The sequence below is a fragment of the Aethalodelphis obliquidens genome, unplaced genomic scaffold (assembly GCF_003676395.1).
Source record: "Aethalodelphis obliquidens isolate GAN/ISIS:26980383/991018 unplaced genomic scaffold, ASM367639v1 scaffold16, whole genome shotgun sequence".
Classification (NCBI taxonomy): Eukaryota; Metazoa; Chordata; class Mammalia; order Artiodactyla; family Delphinidae; genus Aethalodelphis; species Aethalodelphis obliquidens.
Window position 1 is genome coordinate 9,902,702 of NW_020837960.1, and position 26,398 is coordinate 9,929,099.

A 26,398-nucleotide genomic window follows, 5' to 3' on the forward strand; every position below is an offset into this window, starting at 1 on the left:
CTAGTGCTACTACACTGAATAGTGCAGCTCTAGAACTCCAAACGTGCTGAACACAGTGCTTGGTTAAGGCAGACACTGCAATAATAGTTTACATACACGACAAGCCACTAGACAACTAATCAGTTAAGTATAGGATATATTACAATCCCGAGGGAACCACTACTTAGTATTTTCTACAAAATCTAAGGAACTAAAATATATTTGGCCTCTCCTAATAGTAGGAACTTAAAATTTAGTCACCTTCGGCTGAATATAAAAGGAAAAGGAATCCCCAAACTGCTTCCACATGAGGAAAACGGAGAGATAGCCTAACATTCATGGTTCTCAAAGTGTGGTCCCCAGACCAGCAGCTGTCAGCATCACCTTAGAAGTGCAAATTCTCATGTTCCATCCCAGAACCACTGACTTGGCAATCTGTCATTTAACAAGCCCTCCAGATGAGTTTGAAAAATGTTGACATCTGAGAACCATTTTATGAGGAAATCTGGAAATTAACAGTGAGAAAAAGTCCAAAATATCCAACTCTGCTCAAGCAGGTGTCACAAAGACCTTAAAAAGAGAACAGCTGAAGGCAACAGGCTAGAGCTGGCCTCACTCTTACCATTTCCTTAATCACTTGGATTTCTTCACTTTTGACAAGTGGTTTCATGTAATGGAAAAAGAACATGGTTAAGAATTCTGGTCCCAGCCACTGCTGTGCCGTGCTTCCAGTAACAGGGGGTTCTGCTAAGGCAATGATTCTGAAGGAGGGGTGGACAGGAAAAATCGATCTAAAAGGAAAAAAAAAATTTTCAAAACATAACCTTTTATGTTAGAAATTAAGATATGGTAGCTAAAGCCTAGCCAATAATAAGGCTGTACTACAGTTAAAGCTATTATCCAAAGAACAAGCTTTGAAAAAACAAGTCAGGACACTCTAAAAACCTAAGATTAAAACAAAAGAAGAATCACCAACCATTAATATTTATGATGTACCACATCCACTGATGAAACTCCATCCCTGGTACAAAGCACCGTTTTGGATATGTTGTTATACTTACGATAAATTTTCTCCATAGTCCCTTGAAACATAACCCCAAACAGTCCATATTCATTTCATAGGTCCCCTGTGTTTATTCAAAATCTCCTGTCTTGCAAGGAACCCACTCTATGTCAACCATAGAAATACCAAGAAGTATGATTCAGGATAAGAAGACTTTTTATAATATAGAAAATTTAAGGAGCATACGGGATTGGATTAAAATTAAACTTTGGATTGACAATAAGAATACTTAGGTCTTAAAAAGGTAGAGAAAAGTGAACTTCTATATAACTCACTCATTTGTCATTTTATAGGAAACAATATGATTTTTAAAGTAATCTCTTTGATAAATCTCTGCTAGGGAATCTGAAGATGTAAATATTCTAGGACACACAGAGAAATAAAATAAGACTTCCCATGCTTTGTGAAATGACTTGAGTAGCTTTTGAAGAAGGAGCTAGAAATCCTTTATCATGATCTAATCATGAGTAATATCCTCAGTTCTTATCAATTTTCAAAATTGCAGGGCAAATAGACTTTTTGAGGGTTATATCATCCTTGCTGAGAAAGGAGAGGTGAAACTCAAACACTTGCGAAGATCTTCAGAAAAACCAAAATAAAGGGACCTAAATGGCGTTTCTTCATTGCCATTAACTATCGTGGTAGAACTCAAGTTATGTGATTGCGCAGTGAAAATATCAGGAGATAGGACATGTGTAGAAAGAATCAAATAAATACTCTGAAGATTTCAGATAAGAAAAAGTCCTCCCAATAGAAAAGGTAGGTCCACTGAGTCCCTGACTGCATTATCTGTAATCTTAGGGGGTGACAGCATAATTTGTAAGTCAGGGAAAAGCAATTTTTAGAAATGGTCATATGAAAAGTCTGGATGAATTCCTAAAAGCTACCAAATACCATTTCATTTCTCTGGGTAGGAAAAAAAAAAAAAGACTTCCCCAAGCATGGCACGGGGATGATCTGTTCAAAGGAGTTGTTCTAGGAAAAGAAGAAAGGATAACGACACAGATAATGCCTGAAAGTCCTGAGGATAACACGATCACTCATGATTGCTAGTAATTAGACAGTCACCTAACAGAACCTGGACAGAGAAAATTCTATGATCTGAAAGCTAAAAGGAAAGGTTATTCCATTTTCCACTTCTGCTAAGTGATTTGCTATAATCCAGAAAAGTCTGCTTCATGGCCCAGCAACAGATGTTGGATTCATCCTTGATCCTCCTCTCTCCTAGCCGGGACAAAAGAAGGTGGCAGAGACAGAGTCTGCTTATTTGTGCTTTGTTCAAAAGTAAAGCTGCAAATGTAATTTTTAACTCAAGACAGTGAGGGATACTAAATTAGGGAATAAACAAAGCCAAAATCCAATAAGCAAGCCAAAAGAGGAAGTCCAATTTACACCTTAAACCAATAGGTCAGGAAAAGGTACCATAGATGAGCTGTAAATTCAGGCCTAGAAGAACAATTAACATGAAAGCAAGCTAGGTGGTTTTAACTAATATAGGGGGATGGTTATTGCTTATGACATGCATTGTCTGTGGCTTGCTTTCTGGTACTGACTCTAGCAGGGTACCCAAATGAGCTGGATAAAATTAAAGGGGAAAGGGGCTTCCCTGGTAGCGCAGTGGTTGAGAGTCCGCCTGCCGATGCAGGGGACATGGGTTCGTGCCCCGGTCCGGGAAGATCCCACATGCCGCGGAGCGGCTGGGCCCGTGAGCCACGGCCGCTGAGCCTGCGCGTCCGGAGCCTGTGCTCCGCAACGGGAGAGGCCACAACAGTGAGAGGCCCGCGTACCACAAAAAAAAAAAAAAAAAAAATTAAAGGGGGCAGTTTGTTAGACAGCTGATGTTGACAGGCAGAGAAGTGTATGCTGACAATAAAAACAGCCATCGAAGTACTGAATAACAGGATGAGAAGGATCTTTTTGTTTGTTAGGATCTCCGCAAAGGCTTCCTTACATATAAATAGGTCATATGGAAAGTCACTTCCTAATGAAGCTAGGTTCTCCAAGCCTGAAAGCTAGAGAGCAGAGTACGCCTGAGGATCAGCCATGTACTTTCAGGTGATCTGACATATTGGTGGGTAACACAAAGGCTGAAGCAGTGGTAAATAACTGAGAATTAGGAAATATGCACTATGAAAATTTAAAATCAAGGTTAACTTCAATTTTACTAGAATTTAACAACAAATAACAAATGAAACTAAAGATATGGATTAACTTCAGATAAACAGATATTATTTCATAAAGATTAAAAAATTTTAAAGCAAAAGATCTTTTACAAAGACTTAAAAAATTAAAATACTGCGGTCAATATGCTTGTTTGGGGGCATAGGTTTTTAGAGAGTAAAGTACTTTCCAATGCTTCTCAGCAACAAAAAGGAATGGATTACTGATATACATAACAACATGGAATATCTCAAAATAATTATGCTGAGTGAAAGAAGGTAGGTCCAAAAGAGTAATAAGTGTGTGATTCCATTTATATAAATCTCTAGAAAATACAAGTTATATAGAATAACAGGAAGCAGATTCCTAGGGGTAGAAGAGGAGGGTGAGAAGGGGAGAGAGAGAGGGATTATAAAGGGGACCAAGGACACTTTGGGGATCGTAGATGTAGTCATTATATTGATTGTGGTGATGGTTTCATAGGTGTATAAAAAAGCCAAAAATTATCAAACCGTATACTTTAAATATGCAGTTTTTAATATGTCAATTATACCTCAACAGAGCTTTAATAAAACAAAAAATTCAATAAATTTCTATATTTTGAAGGAAATTATATGCTACATTTTTGTCAAATGTGTTTATTAAGGAACTTGAAATCATAATATAGAAGGTTTTTATAAAGATATTAATCATGAACTGGAAGAGGATTTTGTAACTGGCCTTCCACACTATAATACTAATGTTCCAACTCAGAACCTGGAGGTTATGCAGTCCTGTACACAGTCCATATTTCTCCTTTTTTGCAATGTAGCAAACTGCATGGACACACCTAACACATCTTTATACCACACAGTGTCTAGTGTGATGAAAGACAGATGAGAGAGAGATAGATGGATGGATAGATAGATAGATAGATAGATGAATGTATTGCTGCTGTTAATAACCACCACTGCAAGAAAATTTTTGAAGACCTTTGGTGGCAAGGACAAAACAAAGATAAGTGATAAGAACTGAGAATAATGGTTTCCCCTTCAAAAGCAGAGCAGCTAGTCTAAATCTGGTCTTGAATGAATTTTTTTTTTACAAGATTCATTCTTATATCAAATATGTGACACATTTGTGTATAAAAAAGACATAAGCAATACACACAATAATAAGTAATGAGATCCTTCAAAGGCACAGAGCTTAGAACTTTCCCTTGACTGTAAAATGTTTAGCATGATTTTTCAAAATCAGAATTTGCATACAGTGCTTTGTTTTGAAATCAAACACAAAGACTTGGGCATAAAACCCTAGATCTACCTTGAATTTTGTTAAAAATTTATACAGCCTAATTTTCTAGCAAAGAGATCCTGAGGTTTCTGGGGGAGGTAGGAGAGTACCTACCTCGAATGCTTGAATCGTAACTATCTTCAAACATGAGTAAGAGTAAAAGGGTCCAGGGAATGTAACGGATTGAGGATTGTGCCCAATGTCCACTTACCGTTCACAACTGATTAATAAAAACTGGGAGATTATAAACTGTTTTCAATGTTTAATCACAATCAATAAAAATATTCAATAAAAATGCAAAAACATTAGAGCATATATAATTACAACTGAGACCAGGCCCCTAATCTTTATTTCTTCCCTGAGATAACCAGAGGCCTTATTTTTGGTAAAATAAACTATTAGCAATTCATAGAAACTCTCACCCCCCTCATCTAGGCTCTGACCAACAGCAGGAAGGGACACATTTAGCAGCCTATAGTATTATACTCCCCCTTTCCCCAAAGAAGTTTTCTCATCAAAGTAAGTAGTTCTATTTCGGTCCTTATTTCCTGTGAGAAATGCAGGCATGGTGTCTGGTGTGCGTGGCCATCATGTTATTTCTTACGACCACGTCCACAGTATTCCTGGCGTCTTGCAACAGAAGAAGGAAAGTCTCTAACATTCCTTAAGCTATTTCTTTTTTTTTTTAATTTTAATTTATTTATTTATTAATTTTGGCTGTGTTGGGTCTTCGTTTCTGTGCGAGGGCTTTCTCTAGTTGCGGCGAGCGGGGGCCACTCTTCATCGCGGTGTGCGGGCCTCTCACTATTGCGACCTCTCCCGTTGTGGAGCACAGGCTCCAGATGCGCAGGCTCAGTAGCTGTGGCTCACAGGCCTAGTTGCTCCGCGGCACGTGGGATCTTCCCGGACCGAGGCACGAACCCGCGTCCCCTGCATCGGCAGGTGGACTCTCAACCACTGCGCCACCAGGGAAGCCCTTCTTAAGCTAATTCTAAGGGAACATTAGCTATGTCATTACCTGCAAAGAATACTAAGGAAACGATCAAGGTATATGATCTTGGTGAAGGGTTAGACCCCAATGAAGGTAAGCAAAGGAGTCAAATATAATTGTATAGAAACTGGGTTTCATACTATGAAGCTGAAAGGCTTGGTAGCTCACTGCTATTAGATGTTAATTATGAGACCCCATGTTATCAGATTTGTCATTAAAAGCCAAAGTATTACTAATTAGTAGGTTCATAAAAGGAAACATTGCTAGCTCAGAAAGTTATCTAAAACTGGATTAATAGAATTACTTTACCTTGAGTTTTCTAGAATTTATTCTAGGTTAAGATTTATTTATTTTTCAAAAACATTTACTAAGTGACCTACTACGTATCAGGTATTGTGACACTCGAAACAACGAGGTGAAGTATAGAGCAAAACAGAGTCTGGACAACATTGAAGTCCTAGGTTCCAGTTATTTCCTGAGGCCCAAGAGCATCCTTTCCCTTCCTTTGAACATGTGAGATACCCCCAAATTCCTTTTTGCAAGAATTTAAAGTTTTTCTTTTGTTGCTTTTACTTGTAGCTACAGGATTCCTGCCAAACACAAATATGAAAATTGTTCCTATCTAAAAGCCAAAAGTCTCTAAATTTATCAAACTGGGTCTAGAGGCAAAGAAGCTTAATTCTGATTTCCTTTCATTCTACCTTTGATATTTTTTCTATCTCAAAATTCCCCACAAAGAAACAAAGCATTAATAGCTGAGTTTACTTAAAGATGAAGACAAATAATAATCACTTCGCTGAACTTCAGTTCTGTGCTTAGGTACAGAATAAAAGGATAGAAGACTTGGGTTATGAGTTTCTAATTTATACTTCAAATACTAATGCCAAGAGTGACATATTAGATATGGACACAATACAGGATCAACTCAGCTAGGTAATGGGTCACATAAGAACAACCCATGAAAAAAATTAATTTTCTCACAGGGTACAAATTTCCCAGTTTTTATGCTATGCTATGTCCTTTTAGTCAAGCTGCCTGCTCTCTACCCAACGAACACAGCCTTGAAAGATATAGTCAAGTGGTTTAAAGGAAGAATCTAACCTTTTCAACCCTAAAAGAGCACGTATTTATTCTCAGAAAGACAAAAATGGGCAACAAAATTAAAGCAAGGTTAACCAGGAAAAGGTAAAGAAATTTACTAACAAGCCACATCGTCGGAATGAGGCAGATTCTGTAATATGACTGTGTAACAATAAAATAGAGAAAAACTGTTTACCATCATAAGAAAATAGTGTTTCTCAGGTTGAAAAAAGGGGGAGTGCTGATAAGGAAAGCAATTAGGCTTTCAACTGGGAGAGAGATTTCAGACAGAGAGGAGAATCCATTTTTAGACATCTCACCTCTGAAAAGTCAATAAAGTCCTGACAAATGGACAGAACGTAAGAGAAAAAAGGAGGTCAGTCCAGGAGGTTCAATATCTAACTGATGAAAATTGCAGAAAGAAAGACCAGAGGAAATGGAGGACTGGTAGTGGAGAGAGATCTAGGATGACATGTACGCTACACATATGGAGAGCAACAAGTCCAGAGTAGGGCTAGTGAGAACATACCATGGAGAAAGATGAAACGGACAGAAGATGAAACTGATAGAATACCTGATGTGCCTGAATGTGCCGAGACGAGATTTAGACAACAGAGGAAGTGTCTGGGATGAAAAAGTGATACACAAAAAGTAAGGTTGGGAAGAGGAGATCAAGGTGGCAGAGTAGGAGGAAGCTGAGCTCACCTCCCCCACAAACACGTCAAAAATACATCTACAGGGCTTCCCTGGTGGTGCAGTGGTTGAGAGTCCGCCTGCCGAGGCAGGGGACATGGGTTCGTGCCCCGGTCCGGGAAGATCCCACATGCTGCGGAACGGCTGGGCCCGTGAGCCATGGCCACTGAATCTGCGCGTCCGGAGCCTGTGCTCCACAACGGGAGAGGCCACAATAGTGAGAGGCCCGCATACCGCAAAAAAAAAAAAAAAAAAAAAACATCTACTGGTGGAGCAATTCTCACTGAAAACAAACTGGAGACAGGCAGAAAGACTCTTGTACCCCCAAGGGAAAGATGCACACAGAGTTGGGTAGGAAGGGAAGAGAAGCGATCAGCTTGGGACCTATGCCCCTGAGAGGGGACACAGAGAGGAGGGGGATAACACAGGCTCAGAGATCCTCCCTGGGGAGTGAGCAGTTCAAAACATGTATTAGGCACCTCAGTCCTGGGGTCTGACTCTGGGAAGACAAGTCCGCCTAGCTGGCTTGCAAACCAGTGGGACTTACAGGAGGGCTCTAAGAAACCTAGACCTGCTTGTGAAGAAGGCAAACTCATGTGCTGACTCCCGGAAGCAAGGTGGAGGAAGCAGATTGAAACTGCCTGGGGTTCTAGTTGGCTTCCAGAGACCAGCCCAGAGCCCAGCCCAGCCAGCACTAGGCACCCACTCCAGCCCCTCTAGCTCTAGCTCCACACTAGGGAGAAGCCTGCCTTTGCAGAGCAGAGTGCTTAGCTGCGGGGGATGGAGCTGGCTCAGATCCAGTGCAACATCTGAATGGGGTGAGGGTGGCCGTTACTGGTGTTCGTGGAGGTGCCACATCAGGAGCAGTCTAAAGATCTGACTGGTGGGCTGGGACCTCCCCAGCCCACGTCCCAGCCCACGCCAAGGGTATGCTCTGGCCCCTCTTGCTCCGGCGCTGCTCCTCTCTAGGGCAAAGATGCTGTTGCTGGGAGTGGGGGAGGGAGCACACTTAGAGGGAATGGAACGAGCTCAGACCAGACCCTCAGGGCTTCTGCTCCAGCACGTTGGGACCCAACCCTGACTCCAGTAGGGCGATGACAGTCACATAGAACAGGAGAAGTCCGGGGCCACACCTGGCTCCAGCTCTAGCCCCTCCATCTCCAGCCCCATCACCTGAAAAGGTGATGGCTGCCAGCACACGCTAAGAAAAGATGTGACCCACGCTCACTTCCTATTCACCTCTCCCACCAAATCCACTGGGAACTGCATAGGGATGCTCCCACACAAGGGCACCCCTTCAAGAATGGGATAGGTAACTGTTTTACCTAATTTCATAGTGACAGAGAAAGTTAAGTAAAATGAGAAGACAGAGTAATTTGTACCAAATGAAAGAATAAGGAAAAAAACCTGAAAAAACAACTAATGAACTAGAAATTTAAAATTTACCATATAAAGAGTTCAAAGCATTAGCAATAAGAATGTTAACTGAACTAAGCAAAAGAATAGATGAACACAGTAATGATTTTAGTAAGGAATTGGAAAATATAAAAAAGAACCAATCAGAGCTGAAGAATGCAATAGCTGAAATGAAAAATACACTAGAAGGAATTAATGGCAGACTATGTGATACAGAAAAATGCATAAGTGATCTTAAAGACAGAATAACAGAAATCACCCAATCAGAGAAACAAAAATTTTTAAAAATTTAAATAAGAATAGTTTAAGGGACCTCTTGGACAACATGAAGTATACTAATATTCATATTATGGGCAACCCAGAAGAAGAAGAGAGAGAAAAGGGTGAAAAATGTATTTGATAAAATTATGGCTGAAAAATTCCTGAACCTGAAGAAGGAAACAGACATCCAGGTATAGGAAGCCTAGAGAGTCCCAAACAAGATGAACCCCAAAAGACTCACATCCAGACATATCATAATTAAAATTCCAAAAGTTAAAGACAGAATTCTAAACTCAGCAAGAGAAAAAGAGTCACATATAAGGGAACCCCCCTACGGCTATCACGAGATTTTTTCTGTAGAAACTTTGCAGACAAGAAGGGAGTGGCAGGAGAGACCTTCAAGATGGCAGAGGAGTAAGACTTGGAGATCATCTTCCTCCCCACAATTACATCAGAAATACAGCTACATGTGGAACAACTCCTACAGAACACCTACTGAACGCTGGCAGAAGACCTCAGACCTCCCAAAAGGCAAGAAACTCCCCCATGTACCTGTGTAGGGCAAAAGAAAAAAAAAAAAAGAGAGAGACAAAAGAATAGGGACAGGACCTGCACCTCTGGGAGGGAGCTGTGAAGGAGGAAAGGTTTCTACACACTAGGAAGCCCCTTCACTGGCGGAGACGGAGGGGTGGCGGGGGGGAAGCTTCAGAGCCACGGAGGAGAGCGCAGCAACAGGGGTGCAGAGGGCAAAACGGAGAGATTCCCGCACAGAGGATCGGTGGCGACCAGCACTCACCAGCCCAAGAGGTTTCTCTGCTCACCCGCCGGGACAGGAAGGGGCTGGGAGCTGAGGCTCGGGCTTCGGAAGTCAGATCCCAGGAAGAGGACTGGGGTTGGCTGCGTGAACACAGCCTGAAGGGAGCTAGTGCACCACAGCTAGCCGGGAGGGAGTTTGGGAAAAAGTCTGGAACTGCCTAAGAGGCAAGAGACCACTGTTTCAGGGTGCGCGAGAAGAGGGGATTCAGAGCACCTAATAAACGAGCTCCAGAGATGGGCGCAAGCCACGGCTATCAACGTAGACACCAGAGATGGGCATGAGATGCTAATGCTGCTGCTGCAGCCACCAAGAATCCTGTGTGCAAGCACAGGTCACTGTCCACACCTCAGCACGTGGGAGCCTGTGCAGCCCACCACTGCCAGGGTCCCGTGATCCAGGAACAACTTCCCCAGGAGAACGCACGGCGCCTCAGGCTGGTGCAATGTCAAGCCGGCCTCTGCCACCGCAGGCTCGCCCTGCGTGCTATACCCCTACCTCCCCAAGGCCTGAGTGAGCCAGAGAACCCTAATCAGCTACTCCTTTAACCCTGTCTGTCTGGGTGGAAACCTCAACATAATGAAGGCGATACATGACAATCCCACAGCCAACATCATTCTCAATGGTGAAAAACTGAAACCATTTCCTCTAAGATCAGGAAGAAGACAAGGTTGTCTACTCTCACCACTATCATTCAACATAGTTTTGGAAATTATAGCAACAGCAATCAGAGAAGGAAAAGAAATAAAAAGAATCCAAATCAGAAAACAAGAAGTAAAGCTGTCACTGTTTACAGACGACATGATACTATACATAGGGAATCCTAAAGATGCTACCAGAAAACTACAGCTTATCAATGAATTTGGTAAAGTAGCAGGATACAAAATTAATGCACAGAAATGTCTTGCATTCCTATACACTAGTGATGATAAATCTGAAAGAGAAATTAAGGAAACAATCCCATTCACCATTGCAACAAAAAGAATAAAATACCTAGGAATAAACTTACCTATTGAGACAAACCACCCATACTCAGAAAACTATCACACTGATGAAAGAAATCAAAGATGACACAAACAGATGAAGAGATATACCATTTTCTTGGATTGGAAGAATCAACATTGTGAAAATGACTATACTACCCAATGCAATCTACAGATTCAATGCAATCCCTATCAAACTACCAGTGGCATTTTTCAGAGAACTAAAACAATAAATTTGACAACTTGTATGGAAACACAAAAGACCCCAAATAGCCAAAGAAATCTTGAAAAAGAAAAATGCAGCTGGAGGAATCAGGCTCCTGGACTTCAGACTATACTACAAAGCTACAGTAATCAAGACGGAATGGTACCAGAACAAAAACAGAAATATAGGTCAATGGAACAGGATAGAAAGCCCAGAGATAAACCCACGCACATATGGTCACCTTATCTTTGATAAAGGAGGAAAGAATACACAGTGGAGAAAAGACAGCCTCTTCAATAAGTGCTGCTGGGAAAACTGGACAGCTACATGTAAAAGAATGAAATTAGAACACTCCCTAACACCATACACAAAAATAAACTCAAAATGTATTAAAGACCTAAATGTAAGGCCAGACACTATTAACCTTGTAGAGGAAAACATAGGCAGAACACTCTATGACATAAATCACAGCAAGATCCTTTTTGACCCACCTCCTAGAGAAATGGAAACTAAAAACAAAAATAAACAAATGGGACCTAATGAAACTTAACAGCTTTTTCACAGCAAAGGAAACTATAACCAAGAAGAAAAGACAATCCTCAGAATGGCAGAAAATACTTGCAAATGAAGCAACTGAAAAAGGATTAATCTCCAAAATTTACAAGCAGCTCACGCAGCTCAATATCAAAAAACAAACAATCCAATCCAAAAATGGGCAGAAGACCTAAATAGACATTTCTCCAAAGAAGATATAGATTGCCAGGAACACAGGAAAGGATGCTCAACATCACTATCATTAGAGAAATGCAAATCAAAACTACAGTGAGGGGTTTCCCTGGTGGCACAGTGGTTGGGAGTCCGCCTGCTGATGCAGGGGACAGGGGTTCGTGCCCCGGTCCGGGAGGATCCCGCATGCCGCGGAGCGGCTGTGCCCGTGAGCCATGGCCGCTGGGCCTGCGCGTCTGGAGCCTGTTGCTCCGCAGCGGGAGAGGCCACAGCGGTGGGAGGCCCACGTACTGCAAAAACAACAACAACAACAAAAACTACAGTGAGGTATCACTTCACACCAGTCAGAATGGGCATCATCAAAAAAATCTACAAACAATAAATGCTGGAGAGGGAGGGTATGGATAAAAGGGAACCCTCTTGCACTGTTGGTGGGAATGAAAATTGATACAGCTACTATGGAGAACAGTATGGAGGTTCCTTAAAAAACTAAAAATAGGACTACTGTATGTCCCAGCAATCCCACTACTGGGCATATACCCTGAGAAAACCATATTTCAAAAAGAGTCATGTTCCCCAATGTTCACTGCAGCTCTATTTACAATAGCCAGGACATGGAAGCAGCCTAAGTGTCCATCAACAGATGAATGGATAAAGAAGATGTGGCACATATATACAATGGAATATTACTCAGCCATAAAAAGAAACGAAATTGAGTTATATATAATGAGGTGGATGGACCTAGAGTCTGTCATACAGAGTGAAGTAAGTCAGAAAGAGAAAAGCAAATACCGTATGCTAGCACATATATATGGAATGTAAAAAAAAAAAAAAATTGTCATGAAGAACCTAGGGGCAAGACGGGAATAAAGACACAGACCTACTAGAGAATGGGCTTGGTGATACGGGGTGGGGTAAGGGTAAGCTGGGACAAAGTGAGAGAGTGGCATGGACATATATACACTACCTAATGTAAAATAGATAGCTAGTGGGAAGCAGCCGCACAGCACAGGGAGATCAGCACGGTGCTTTGTGACCACCTAGAGGCGTGGGATAGGGAGGGTGGGAGGGAGGGAGATGTAAGAGGGAGAGATATGGGGACATATGTATATGTATAACGGATTCACTTTGTTATAAACAGAAACTAACACACCATTGTAAAGCAATTATACTCCAATAAAGATGTTAAAAAAAATTAGTCTGCAAAACAAGTTGGTGAAAAGTAACAATAATACATAATTATAACAACAACAACAAAAAAGAATGAAATACTGCCATTTGCAGCAACGTAAATGAACCTAGAGAATATTATGCTAAGTGAAATAAGTCAGGCAAAGAAAGACAAATACTGTATGTTTTCACTTATATATGGAATCTAAAAAAACCCAAAAAATACAAAATAAAAAAAACAAACAAATAAACAAAAACAGACTCACAGACAGAGATGAAACTATTGGTTACCAGTGGGCAGAGGTAGCGGGGAGGAGCAAGACGGGGATAGAAGATTAAGATGTACAAACTACTATGTATAAAATAAAATATAAGGATATATTGTACAGCACAGGCAATATAGCCAACAATTTATAACAACTTGGAATGGAGTATAATCTATAAAAATATTGAATTACTATGCTGTACACCTGAAACTAAAATTGTAAATCAACTATATTTCAATAAACACACACACACACACACACACACAAAGTACCTGTACGATAGCTGAATACTTACTAGTTGTCTTAAAAAAAGAAATTCAAGTTCTTTGTTTCCTGGTGCGTGAGGAGAGGGGATTAAGAGCGCTGCTTAAAGGAGCTCCAGAGACGGGCGCGAGCCGCGGCTAACAGCGCGGACCCCAGAGACAGGCATGAGACACTAAGGCTGCCGCTGCCGCCACCAAGAAGGCTATGTGCGCACACAGGTCACTCTCCACACCTCCCTTCCAGGGAGCCTGTGCAGCCCGCCACTGCCAGGGTCCCGGGATCCAGGGACAACTTCCCCGGGAGAACGCACGGCGGGCCTCAGGCTGGTGCAACGTCGTGCTGGCCTCTGCTGCCGCAGGCTCGCCCCGCACTCCGTGCCCCTCCCTCCCCCCGGCCTGACTGAGCCGGAGTCCCCGAATCAGCGCCTCCTTTAACCCCGTCCTGTCTGAGCAAAAAACAGACGCCCTCCAGCGACCTACACACAGAGGTGGGGCCAAATCCAAAGCTGAACCCCAGGAGCTGTATGAACAAAGAAGAGAAAGGGAAATCTCTCCCAGCAGCCTCAGGAGCAGCGGATTAAATCTCCACAATCAACTTGATGTACCCTGCATCTGTGGAATACCTGAATAGACAACGAATCATCCCAAATTGAGGAGGTGGACTTTGAGAGCAAGATTTATACTTTCTTCCCCTTTTCCTCTTTTTGTGAGTGTGTATCTGTATGCTTCTGTGTGAGATTTTGTCTGTATAGCTTTGCTTTCACCATTTGTCCTAGGGTTCTATCTGTCCGTTTTTGTTTTTTTTTTATTTAAAAGAAATTTTTTTTCTTAATAATTATTTTTTTATTTTAATAACTATTTTAGTTTACCTTACTTTATTTTATTTTCTTTTATCCTTTTTCTTTCTTTCTTTCTACTTTTACTCCCTTTTATTCTGAGCCATGTGGATGAAAGGCTCTTGGTGCTGCAGCCAGGAGTCAGTGCTTTGCCTCTGGGGTGGGAGAGCCAACTTCAGGACACTGGTCCACAAGAGACCTCCCAGCTCCACGTAATATCAAACAGCGAAAATCTCCCAGAGATCTCCATCTCACACCAACACCCAGCTTCACTCAACGACAAGCAAGCTACAGTGCTGGACATCCTATGGCAAACAACTAGCAAGACAGGAACACAACCCCACCCATTAGCAGAGAGGCTACCTAAAATCATAATAAGTCCACAGACACCCCAAAACACACTACCAGACGTGGACCTGCCCACCAGAAAGACAAGATCCAGCCTCATCCACCAGAACACAGGCACTAGTCCCCTCCACCAGGAAGCCTACACAACCCTCTGAACCAACTTTAGACACTGGGGACAGACACCAAAAACAACGGGAGCTACAAACGTGCAGCCTGCAAAAAGGAGACCCCAAACACAGTAAGATAAGCAAAATGAGAAGACAGAAAAACACACAGCAGATAAAGGAGCAAGATAAAAACCCACCAGACCTAACAAATGAAGAGGAAATAGGCAGTCTACCTGAAAAAGAATTCAGAATAATGATAGTAAAGATGATCCAAAATCCTGGAAATAGAATAGAGAAAATGCAAGAAACATTTAACAAGGACCTAGAGGAACTAAAGATGAAACAAGCAACGATGAACAACACAAAAATGAAATTAAAAATACTCTAGAAGGGATCAATAGCAGAATAACTGAGGCAGAAGAATGGATAAGTGACCTGGAAGATAAAATAGTGGAAATAACTACTGCAGAGCAGAATAAAGAAAAAAGAATGAAAAGAACTGAGGACAGTCTCAGAGACCTCTGGGACAACATTAAACGCACCAACATTTGAATTATAGGGGTTCCAGAAAAGAAGAGAAAAAGAAAGGGACTGAGAAAATATTTGAAGAGATTATAATTGAAAACTTCCCTAATATGGGAAAGGAAATAGTTAATCAAGTCCAGGAAGCACAGAGAGTCCCATACAGGATAAATCCAACAAGAAACACTCCAAGACACATATTAATCAAACTGTCAAAAATTAAATACAAAGAAAACATATTAAAAGCAGCAAGAGAAAAACAACAAATAGCACACAAGGGAATCCCCATAAGGTTAACAGCTGATCTTTCAGCAGAAACTCTGCAAGCCAGAAGGGACTGGCAGGACATATTTAAAGTGATGAAGGAGAAAACCCTACAACCAAGATTGCTCTACCCAGCAAGAATCTCATTCAGATTTGATGGCGAAATTAAAATCTTTACAGACAAGCAAAAGCTGAGAGAGTTCAGCACCACCAAACCAGCTTTACAACAAATGCTAAAGGATCTTCTCTGGGCAAGAAACACAAGAGAAGGAAAAGAACTACAATAACAAACCCAAAACAATTAAGAAAATGGGAAGAGGAACATACATATCGATAGTTACCTTAAATGTAAATGGATTAAATGCTCCCACCAAAAGACACAGAATGGCTGAATGGATACAGAAACAAGACCCATATATACGCTGTCTACAAGAGACCCACTTCAGACCAGAGACACATACAGACTGAAAGTGAGGGGATGGAAAAAGATATTCCATGCAAATGGAAACCAAAAGAAAGCCAGAGTAGCAATTCTCATATCAGACAAAATAGACTTTAAATAAAGACTATTAGAAGAGACAAAGATGGAAGCTACATAATGGTCAAGGGATCGATCCAAGAAGAAGATATAACAACTGTAAATATTTATGAACCCAACATAGGAGCACCTCAATACATAAGGCAAATACTAATAGCCATAAAAGGGGAAATCGACAGTAACACATTCATAGTAGGGGACTTTAACACCCCACTTTCACCCATGGACAGATCATCCAAAATGAAAATAAATAAGGAAACAAAGGGTTTAAATGACACATTAAACAAGATGGACTTAATTGATTTTTATAGGACATTCCATCCAAAAACAACAGAATACACTTTCTTCTCAAGTGCTCATGGAACATTCTCCAAGATACACCATATCTTGCATCACAAATCAAGCCTTGATAAATTTCAGAAAATTGAAATTGTATCAAGTATCTTTCTGACCACAAGGCTATGAGACTAGACATCAATTACATGAAAAATCTGTAAAAAATACAAACACATGGAGGCTAAACAACACACTACTAAATAACTAAGAGATCACTGAAGAAATCAAAGAAGAAATCAAAAAATACCTAGAAACAAATGACAATGAAAACATGACGACCCAAAACCTATGGGATGCAGCAAAAGCAGTTCCAAGAAGGAAGTTTATAGCAATACAATCCTACCTTAAGAAACAGGAAACATCTCGAAAAAACAACCTAACCTTGCACCTAAAACAACTAGAGAAAGAAGAAAAAAATACCCCAAAGTTAGCAGTAGGAAAGAAATCATAAAGATCAGATCAGAAATAAATGAAAAAGAAATGAAGGAAACGATAGCAAAGATCAATAAAGCTAAAAGCTGGTTCTTTGAGAAGATAAGTAAAATTGATAAAGCATTAGCCAGACACATCAAGAAAAAAGGGAGAAGACTCAAATCAATAGAATTAGAAATGAAAAAGGAGAAGTAACAACTGACACTGCAGATATACAAAAGATCATGAGAGATTACTACAAGCAACTCTATGCCAATAAAATGGACAACCTGGAAGAAATGGACAAATTCTTAGAAATGCACAACCTGCCAAGACTGAATCAGGAAGAAATAGAAAATATGAATAGACCAATCACAAGCACTGAAATTGAAATGGTGAATAAAAATCTTCCAACAAACAAAAGACCAGAACCAGATGGCTGCACAGGCGAATTCTATCAAACATTTAGAGAAGAGCTAACACCTATCCTTCTCAAACTCTTCCAAAATACAGAAGAGGGAGGAACACTGCCAAACTCATTCTACGAGGCCACCATCACCCTGATAACAAAACTGGACAAAGATGTCACAAAGTAAGAAAACTACAGGCCAATATCACTGATGAACATAGATGCAAAAATCCTCAACAAAATACTAGCAAACAGAATCCAGCAGCACATTAAAAGGATCATACACCATGATCAAGTGGGGTATATTTCAGGAATGCAAGGATTCTTTCAATATACGCAAATCAATCAATGTGATACACCATTTTAACAAATTGAAGGAGAAAAACCATATGGTCATCTCAATAGTTTCAGAGAAAGTGTTCGACAAAGTTCAACACGCATTTATGAAAAAAACCCTCCAGAAAGTAGGCATAGAGGGAACTTTCCTCAATATAATAAAGATCATATATGACAAACCCACAGCCAACACTGTCCTCAATGGTGAAAACTGAAACCATTTCCACTAAGATCAGGAACAAGACAAGGTTGCCCACTCTCACCACTCTTATTCAACATAATTTTGGAAGTTTTAGCCACAGCAATCAGAGAAGAAAAGGAAATAAAAGGAATCCAAATTGGAAAGATGTAAAGCTGTCACTGTTTGCAGATGACATGATACTATACACAAAGAATCCTAAAGATGCTACCAGAAAAATACCAGAGCTCATCAATGAATTTGGTAAAGTAGCAGGATACAAAGTAAATGGACAGAAATCTCTGGCATTCCTATACACTAATGATGAAAAATATGAAAGTGAAATCAAGAAAACACTCCCACTTACCATTGCAACAAAAAGAATAAAATATCTAGGAATAAACCTACCTAAGGAGACAAAAGACATGTATGCAGAAAATTATAAGACACTGATGAAAGAAATTAAAGATGATACAAATAGATGGAGAGATATACCATGTTCTTGGATTGGAAGAATCAACATTGTGAAAATGACGATACTACCAAAAGCAATCTAGATTCAATGCAATCCCTATCAAACTACCAGTGGCATTTTTCACAGAACTAGAACAAAAAATTGCACAATTTGTATGGAAACACAAAAGACCCCGAATAGCCAAAGCAATCTTGAGAACGAAAAACGGAACTGGAGGAATCAGGATCCCAGACTTCACACTATACTACAAAGCTACAGTAATCAAGACAGTATGGTACTGGCACAAAAACAGGAAGATAGATCAATGGAACAGTGTAGAAAGCCCAGAGATAAACACACGCACATATGGTCACTTTATCTTTGATAAAGAAGGCAGGAATGTACAGTGGAGAAAGGACAGCCTCTTCAATAAGTGGTGCTGGGAAACTGGACAGGTACATGTAAAAGTATGAGATTAGATCACTCCCTAACACCATACACAAAAATAAGCTCAAAATGGATTAAAGACCTAAATGTAAGGCCAGAAACTATCAAACTCTTAGAGGAAAACATAGGCAGAACACTCTATGAGATAAATCACAGCAAATTCCTTTTTGACACACCTCCTAGAGAAATGGAAATAAAAACAAAAATAAACAAATGGGACCTAATGAAACTTCAAAGCTTTTGCACAGCAAAGGAAACCATAAACAAGACCAAAAGACAACCCTCAGAATGGGAGAAAATATTTGCAAATGAAGCAACTGACAAAGGATTAATCTCCAAAATTTATAAGCAGCTCATGCAGCTCAATAACAAAAAAACAAACAACCCAATCCAAAAATGGGCAGAAGACCTAAATAGACATTTCCCCAAAGAAGATATACACAGTGCCAACAAACACATGAAAGAATGCTCAACATCATTAATCATTAGAGAAATGCAAATCAAAACTACAATGAGATATCATCTCACACCAGTCAGAATGGCCATCATCAAAAAATCTAGAAACAATAAATGCTGGAGAGGGTGTGGAGAAAAGGGAACACTCTTGCACTGCTGGTGGGAATGAGAATGTGAATTGGTACAGCCACTATGGAGAACAGTATGGAGGTTCCTTAAAAAACTACAAATATGACCCAGCAATCCCACTACTGGGCATATACCCTGAGAAAACCATAATTCAAAAAGAGTCATGTACCAAAATGTTTATTGCAGCTCTATTTACAATAGCCAGGAGTTGGAAACAACCTAAGTGTCCATCATCGGATGAATGGATAAAGAAGATGTGACACATATATACAATGGAATATTACTCAGCCATAAAAAGAAATGAAATTGAGTTATTTGTAGTGAGGTGGATGGACCTAGAGTCTGTCATACAGAGTGAAGTAAGTCAGAAAGAGAAAGACAAATACCGTTCGCTACCACATATATATGGAATTTAAGGAAAAAAAATGTCATGAAGAACCTAGGGGCAAGACGGGAATAAAGACACAGATCTACTAGAGAATGGACTTGAGGATATGGGGAGGGGGAAGGGTAAGCTGTGACAAAGTGAGAGAGTGGCATGGACATATATACACTACCAAACGTAAAATAGATAGCTAGTGGGAAGCACCCGCATAGCACAGGGAGATCAGCTAGGTGCTTTGTGACCACCTAGAGGGATGGGATAGGGAGGGTCGGAGGGAGGGAGACGCAAGAGGGAAGAGATATGGGAACATATGTATATGTATAACTGATTCACTTTGTTTAAAGCAGAAACTAACACACCATTGTAAAGCAATTATACTCCAATAAAGCTGTAAAAAAAAAATAAAAATTCAAGCCAATTTGTAAAGCTTGTTTTTTTGGTTCAAATAAAGTATAAACTACCTGTTTACATTTGCCAACTTTTTAAAGGACCTGGCTTCACTATAAATCTCTGTGAGGTAACAAGAAAAAAAGAAAAGCGGGTCACTTCCTCATCTGTGTTCCCACAACATTATGTAGAGATCTCTATTGTAACATTTAAAGGTTGCATTTTAATTGTTTATTTCTATATCTACCTCTCTTCATATGCAGGCAATTACTAACTTCAGGAAAAACAAAACGCATATAAGAAAAGAAAAACAACTGTAGTTTACTGAATGGTTCAGCTGTGTACAGTCCTTGTGCCATGATAATAATGCAAATACTGAATGAAGTTCTAAACAAAATGATTACCTAATATTTAGGAAAAATGGGAGATAGGAAGTATGTATGTGTAGTGGGCAGAGGAATGGTGAAAGAGAGCTAAACTGTAATTTTCCATAGTAGGAAATCAATAGACAATGCCTGACACTGAAAAGTGAATCAAAAAATGTCAATGAAAGTATATTGTTTAGTGATATGGAGGTAAATATCAAAAGAAACAGCTCAGAGTTGAAAGTGGTAGCCTCTGAGGAACAGGAAACAGGAAAGTGTCCCAGGACAGATAACAGAGAACTGGCATCTTTCATTAAAAGCCTTGAAAACTATCTGGATCAAATTTCAGGCATATTTAACAAGTGTTTAAAAAAACAAAAACTCAAATAAAAATTTAAAAATAAGCGAAGGAAACTAAGCAGCACTCTGATCTGTCTCCACCTATTCAGAGTGACTTCTGAGACAGAACTGAGCTGGGTTTCTATTCATGGGAGTGATGAGAATCAGTAGCGATGAAGACAGGCCACTTCGAGAAGGAAGGACTACTAACCAGTCTGAGCCAAATCCTGAACGTGAAGCTAAGGGCCACTTTGTTCCTGAAAGTGTTTTCATTTGTAAAACTGCTTATGACCATTAGGGAGAACTTGGGTTCTTTTCATAGGAAACGGTTATCATTTCCTGGACATTTGGTTAGAAGACACCGCTCCCTAAGCCCTAAGGGAAACCAATGGGCAGTCTTGCTGATAGTTAGTGCCCAATTACTTCGATTCATCTCCTTGAAAATACAACTGTTCCCTGATGCGTGATGTAAATAATGTGCAGTAGCTGAATGTTGTAATTCCCAGGTATGATATGAGAGGAATCCTTATTATTTGCTTCCCTAAACACTCAACCAAACCACCTACTGGGGTAGAGGAATCTGATGATAGGCACCTCAGAAGCATAAATAGCTGTGTAATCAAGTGAATTTTTACATAACTTATACAGAGATAGTAAGATTTAATATTTCCACTCTAGAAAAAAATTCCAAGGAAAGTTTTAAAAATTCTCCTTAAAACATAATCACAATAAGAAATATATGTAATTATCATTTGTAGGATTTTATTGTTTTAAATATGGCAGCAAGCCCTTTTGGGGAAGGGGGAGCTACAATCAAATAAGATTCAATTAAGTAAATAGGAATTCCCCAAAGTAACAATCTCTAATTACATGAAAATATCCATGGAAATGTGATGAGACAGAAAATTACTTATAATTGCTAAACCTCCTCTAAAGGAAAGTATAGTGTGCAGCTCAAAGAAATACTTTCTTTTTAACTTCTTAATTTGAAATTTTTCAAACCCATAGAAAATTTGAAAGAATAGAATATGAACACCCATATATCCTTCACCTAGATTTCACCAGTTGTTAAGATTTTACCACTTTGTGTTCTCACTCTCCCTTGCTCTTTGTGGTGTGTGTATTTGTTACCATTCATCATGTCTTTTTTTTCCCTGAAACATTTGGAAGTAAGTTGTAGAAATCTTTTCATTTTATCCGTTAAATATTTCAGCATACAGCTCCTAGGAATAGAAATATTCTCCTTGCAAAAAAATCAATAGACAGAAACCTCAATTAAGTAGTCGGAAGGCCAGAAGTGGGAGCTCCCACGCCCTGTGACAATAGCAGAGCCCAACAGGAAGAAGAAAAACTTCCTTTTCTTGCCTGGCAAGAGCTCAGCCAATGAGAGACTAGCAGGACTCAGCCAATGTAAAGCCACTACACTTTGAACTCTCAATTCCTCCAATGGATTCTTTGTTCACTATAGCTCTCCTGACTTCCGTTTTCCCTTTTAGAAGAGTCCTTCCTCCTCTTCTTGTTGCATAAGGACTTGCACGTGGCTTGCCATGGTTAGCGATCCTAAACTGCAGTTCTTTGTTGATCTTGAATAAACACATTTTTGCTGGAGAAACAATTTGAGTCTATTTGTTTTAGGTCAACCCCCTCATAAACACAGTACCATTATGGTACCTAAGAAAATTAATATTAATTCAATATCATTTACGCTTTCTCAATTGTCCTAAAATGTCTTTTACAGCTGTTTTCATTTCATCTCCTGATCCAGGATCCAATCCAATCTCATACATTGAATTTGGTTGTTACAGCTCCGGAAGGAATGTTAAAATAAGGCACAAAGGGTAATCTTGCAACAGGTGACAAACCCCAGAAATCATTGATCACTTCCCAGGATGGTACGCCCAATTAACTGTGAGACTCCCTTTTTGTTTTTTCTGAAGTGATACAAAGTTTGGGGCCAAAATTGAATTGCTCCGGACAGCAGAAGAGGGATTATCTTCTTACAACTAATGCTCTTATAAAATGTTTAACCCCTTATGTAAAAGTAAGGCTGAAAGTACAGAGTACATCTCAGATAGCAAACTCAAGCATTAAAAAGTGCCAAAACATGATCTTGTCTAGGACATCAAATTATTAAGCTGTTCAAAGATATCTTGGATTCACCCTAGGTTTAGAAGAATAATTTTTAAAAAGGTACACTTGACAATAAGAATAAGAGTACTATACCCCAAATTACCTCTTCTGTAGCTGCTCATCAGACATTTGCAGCTCCTCCTTTAAACGCATATACCGGTCTTCTCTCAGCAGCCTAGAGCCATCATAGAGGCTTAGCTCTCGGTCATGGATCAATCTAATGGGATAGGGGAAGGTCAGCAAACAAATTAATCAGTTTTGAACACTGAAGTTATTAGAGGTAGCATCAGTCAGTTAATATTTTAGTCATATGTATTATTACTGGCAATTGAGTCTAGCAATTTTGTTAAATGCACCTTTCGAAATTTTAAGTTGGCTAGTGCTGTTATACTTGGCAAAAACTGTTGGTTTCTGTACTGGAGGACAATAGTCATGGTTACTAGATGTGAATAGGGAGGAGGAGGAGGAGGAGCTAGAAACGGGAAGAAGGAAGGAAATGAAAAGAAACAGCTTATTGGTAAAGTAGCAGGATACAAAATTAATGCACAGAAATCTTGCATTCCTATACACTGATGATGAAAAATCTGAAAGAGAAATTAAGGAAACACTCCCATTTACCACTGCAACAAAAAGAATAAAATACCTAGGAATAAACCTACCTAAGGAGACAAAAGACCTGTACGCAGAAAACTACAAGATATTGATGAAAGAGATTAAAGTTGATACCAACACATGGAGAGATATACCATGTTCTTGGATTGGAAGAATAAACATTGTGAAAATGACGATACTACCCAAAGCAGTCTACAGATTCAATGCAATCCCTATCAAACTACCAGTGGCATTTTTCACAGAACTAGAACAAAAAATTGAACAATTTGCATGGAAACACAAAGGACCCCAAATAGCCAAAGCAATCTTGAGAAAGAAAAACAGAGCTGGAGGAATCAGGCTCCTGGACTTCAGACTATACTACAAAGCTACAGTAATCAAGACAGTATGGAACTGGCACAAAAACAGAAATATAGGTCAATGGAACAGGATGGAAAGCCCAGAGATAAACCCACGCACATATGGTCATCTTATCTTTGATAAAGGAGGTAAGAATATACAATGGAGAAAACACAGCGTCTTCAATAAGTGGTGCTGGAAAAACTGGACAGCTACATTTAAAAGAATGAAATTAGAACACTCCCTAACACCATACACAAAAATAAACTCAAAATGGATTAAAGACCTAAATGTAAGTCCAGACACTATAAACCTTATAGAGGAAAACATAGGCACAACACTATATGACATAAATCACAGCAAGATCCTTTTTGACCCACCTCCTAGAGAAATGGAAACTAAAAACAAAAGTAAACAAATGGGACCTAATGAAACTTAAAAACTTTTGCACAGCAAAGGAAACCATAACCAAGACGAAAAGACAACCCTCAGAATGGGAGAAAATATTTGCAAATGAAGCAATTGACAAAGGATTAATCTCCAAAATTTACAAGCAGCTCATACAGCTCAATATCAAAAAATCAAATAACCCAATCCAAAAATGGGCAGAAGATCTAAATAGACATTTCTCCAAAGAAGATATACAGATTCATGTGTCATACAAACACATGAAAGGATGCTCAACATCACTAATCATTAGAGAAATGCAAAACAAAACTACAATGAGATATCACCTCACACCAGTCAAATGGCCATCATCAAAAAATCTACAAAAAATAAATGCTGGAGAGGATGTGGAGAAAAGGGAACACTCTTGCACTGTTGGTGAGAATGTAAATTGATACAGCCACTATGGAGAACATTATGGAGGTTCCTTAAAAAACTGCGAAGAGAACTACCATACGACCCAGCAATCCCACTACTGGGCATATACCCTGAGAAAACTATAATCCAAAAAGAGTCATGTACCACAATGTTCACTGCAGCTCTGTTTACAATAGCCAGGGCATGGAAGCAGCCTAAGTGTCCATCGACAGATGAATGGATAAAGAAGATGTGGCACATATATACAATGGAATATTACTCAGCCATAAAAGGAAACGAAATTGAGTTATTTGTAGTGAGGTGGATGGACCCAGAGACTGTCATACAGAGTGAAGTAATTCAGAAAGAGAAAAACAAATAGTGTACGCTAACACATATATATGGAATCTTAAAAAAACAACAAAAAAAACGTTATGAAGAACCTAAGGTCAAGACAGGAATAAAGACGGAGACGTAGAGAATGGACTCAAGGACACAGGGAGGGGGAGGGGTAAGCTGGGATGAAGTGAGAGAGTGGCCTAGACATATATACACTACCAAACGTAAAATAGATAGCTAGTGGGAAGCAGCCGCATAGCACAAGGAGATCAGCTTGGTGCTTTGTGTCCACCTAGAGGGGTGGGATAGGGAGGGTGGGAGGGAGACACAAGAGGGAGGAGATGTGGGGATATATGTATATCTATGGCTGATTTACTCTGTTATAAAGCAGAAACTAACACACCATTGTAAAGCAATTATACTCTAATAAAGATGTTTAAAAAATAAAAATACTAACACAACATTGTAAAACAACTAAAAAAACAAAAAGAGAAACAGCTGAATGACTCAGGATAACCATGAGGTAAATATTAATGAACAAGGCAGCTGGTACATATTCACTTGAGTCTAACATAACTCTTTAAGGCGTAGTATTATCAAAATATTTCTATCTTTACAATTACAGGATTTAAAATATCTATAATCTTTACAATGGAATAACTAATGCTATTTCATATACCAACTATGATGGGACCTAGCCATCCACAGCACAAACAGCATTGTCTTCCAGATGTTGCAGAGGTTGAAACCTGCTGTTCTAGGTCTTAAACCAACCACTAAAGTTTCCTGATGCCCATGGTACAGTCGCCCCACAGACCTCCGCTCGGTGAGCACTGAGAAGAGGAGAGACTGCATAATGCAGAGGCTAAGAGCATGGGCAGTGGAGTCACTCAGACCTGGGTTCAAGTCCCAGCCCCGTATCTTATTAGCTGAATGGACTGGGAAGGGGAAGAACTAATCCGCCTGTTTAAATTTTTTTTTTTTTTGCGGTACGCGGGCCTCTCACTGTTGTGGCCTCTCCCGTTGCAGAGCACAGGCTCCGGACGCGCAGGCTCCGCAGCATGTGGGATCTTCCCGGACCAGGGCACGAACCCGTGTCCCCTGCATCAGCAGGCGGACTCTCAACCACTGTGCCACAAGGGAAGCCCCCGCCTGTTTAAATTTTATCTTTTATAAAACTAGGGCAATAATACCAACCTCACAGTATTGCTGTGAAAATTGAACAGCTAATGTAAGGCACATGCTTAACATAGTTGTTCTCGATCTTAGCTGCAGATTAGAATCTACTGGAACGCAGTTAAAAATGCCAATGTCCAGGCCTCATCCTGGATCAATTACATCAGAATTTGAGGAGGTGGAGCCCAGGCATCAGTAATTTTTAAGCCTCATTCCCACAAGGAGATTCCACGGTTGCGCATCTGAGAAACACTGGCTTAGCACAATGCCTGGTGTAGAGAAAGTACTCAATTAATGGTAGCTGCTGCTGCTATTACCACTACTTGGCCTAACAGGCAAGAGATAGCCAGTAAAAGGAGGCAGTAGGTATTATTTTGTTTGTGTTTGTATATGCCTGTTTAGAGGAGAA

The 26,398-nt window shown here is 39.9% G+C and overlaps 1 protein-coding gene across 3 annotated transcripts in view; it reads right to left on the bottom strand.

Annotated features, from left to right (window-relative positions):
- Positions 1-26,398, bottom strand: part of VWA8 (von Willebrand factor A domain containing 8) — a 359,206-nt gene that overhangs the window by 224,111 nt on the left and 108,697 nt on the right. For all 3 annotated transcript variants that reach the window (XM_027116169.1, XM_027116168.1, XM_027116171.1), the window contains exons 14-15: positions 22,823-22,936; positions 602-770 (exon numbers count right to left, since the gene is read on the bottom strand). In XM_027116169.1, coding sequence (XP_026971970.1) covers positions 602-770; positions 22,823-22,936 — 283 coding nt within the window. The remainder of the gene's footprint in view (positions 1-601; positions 771-22,822; positions 22,937-26,398) is intronic.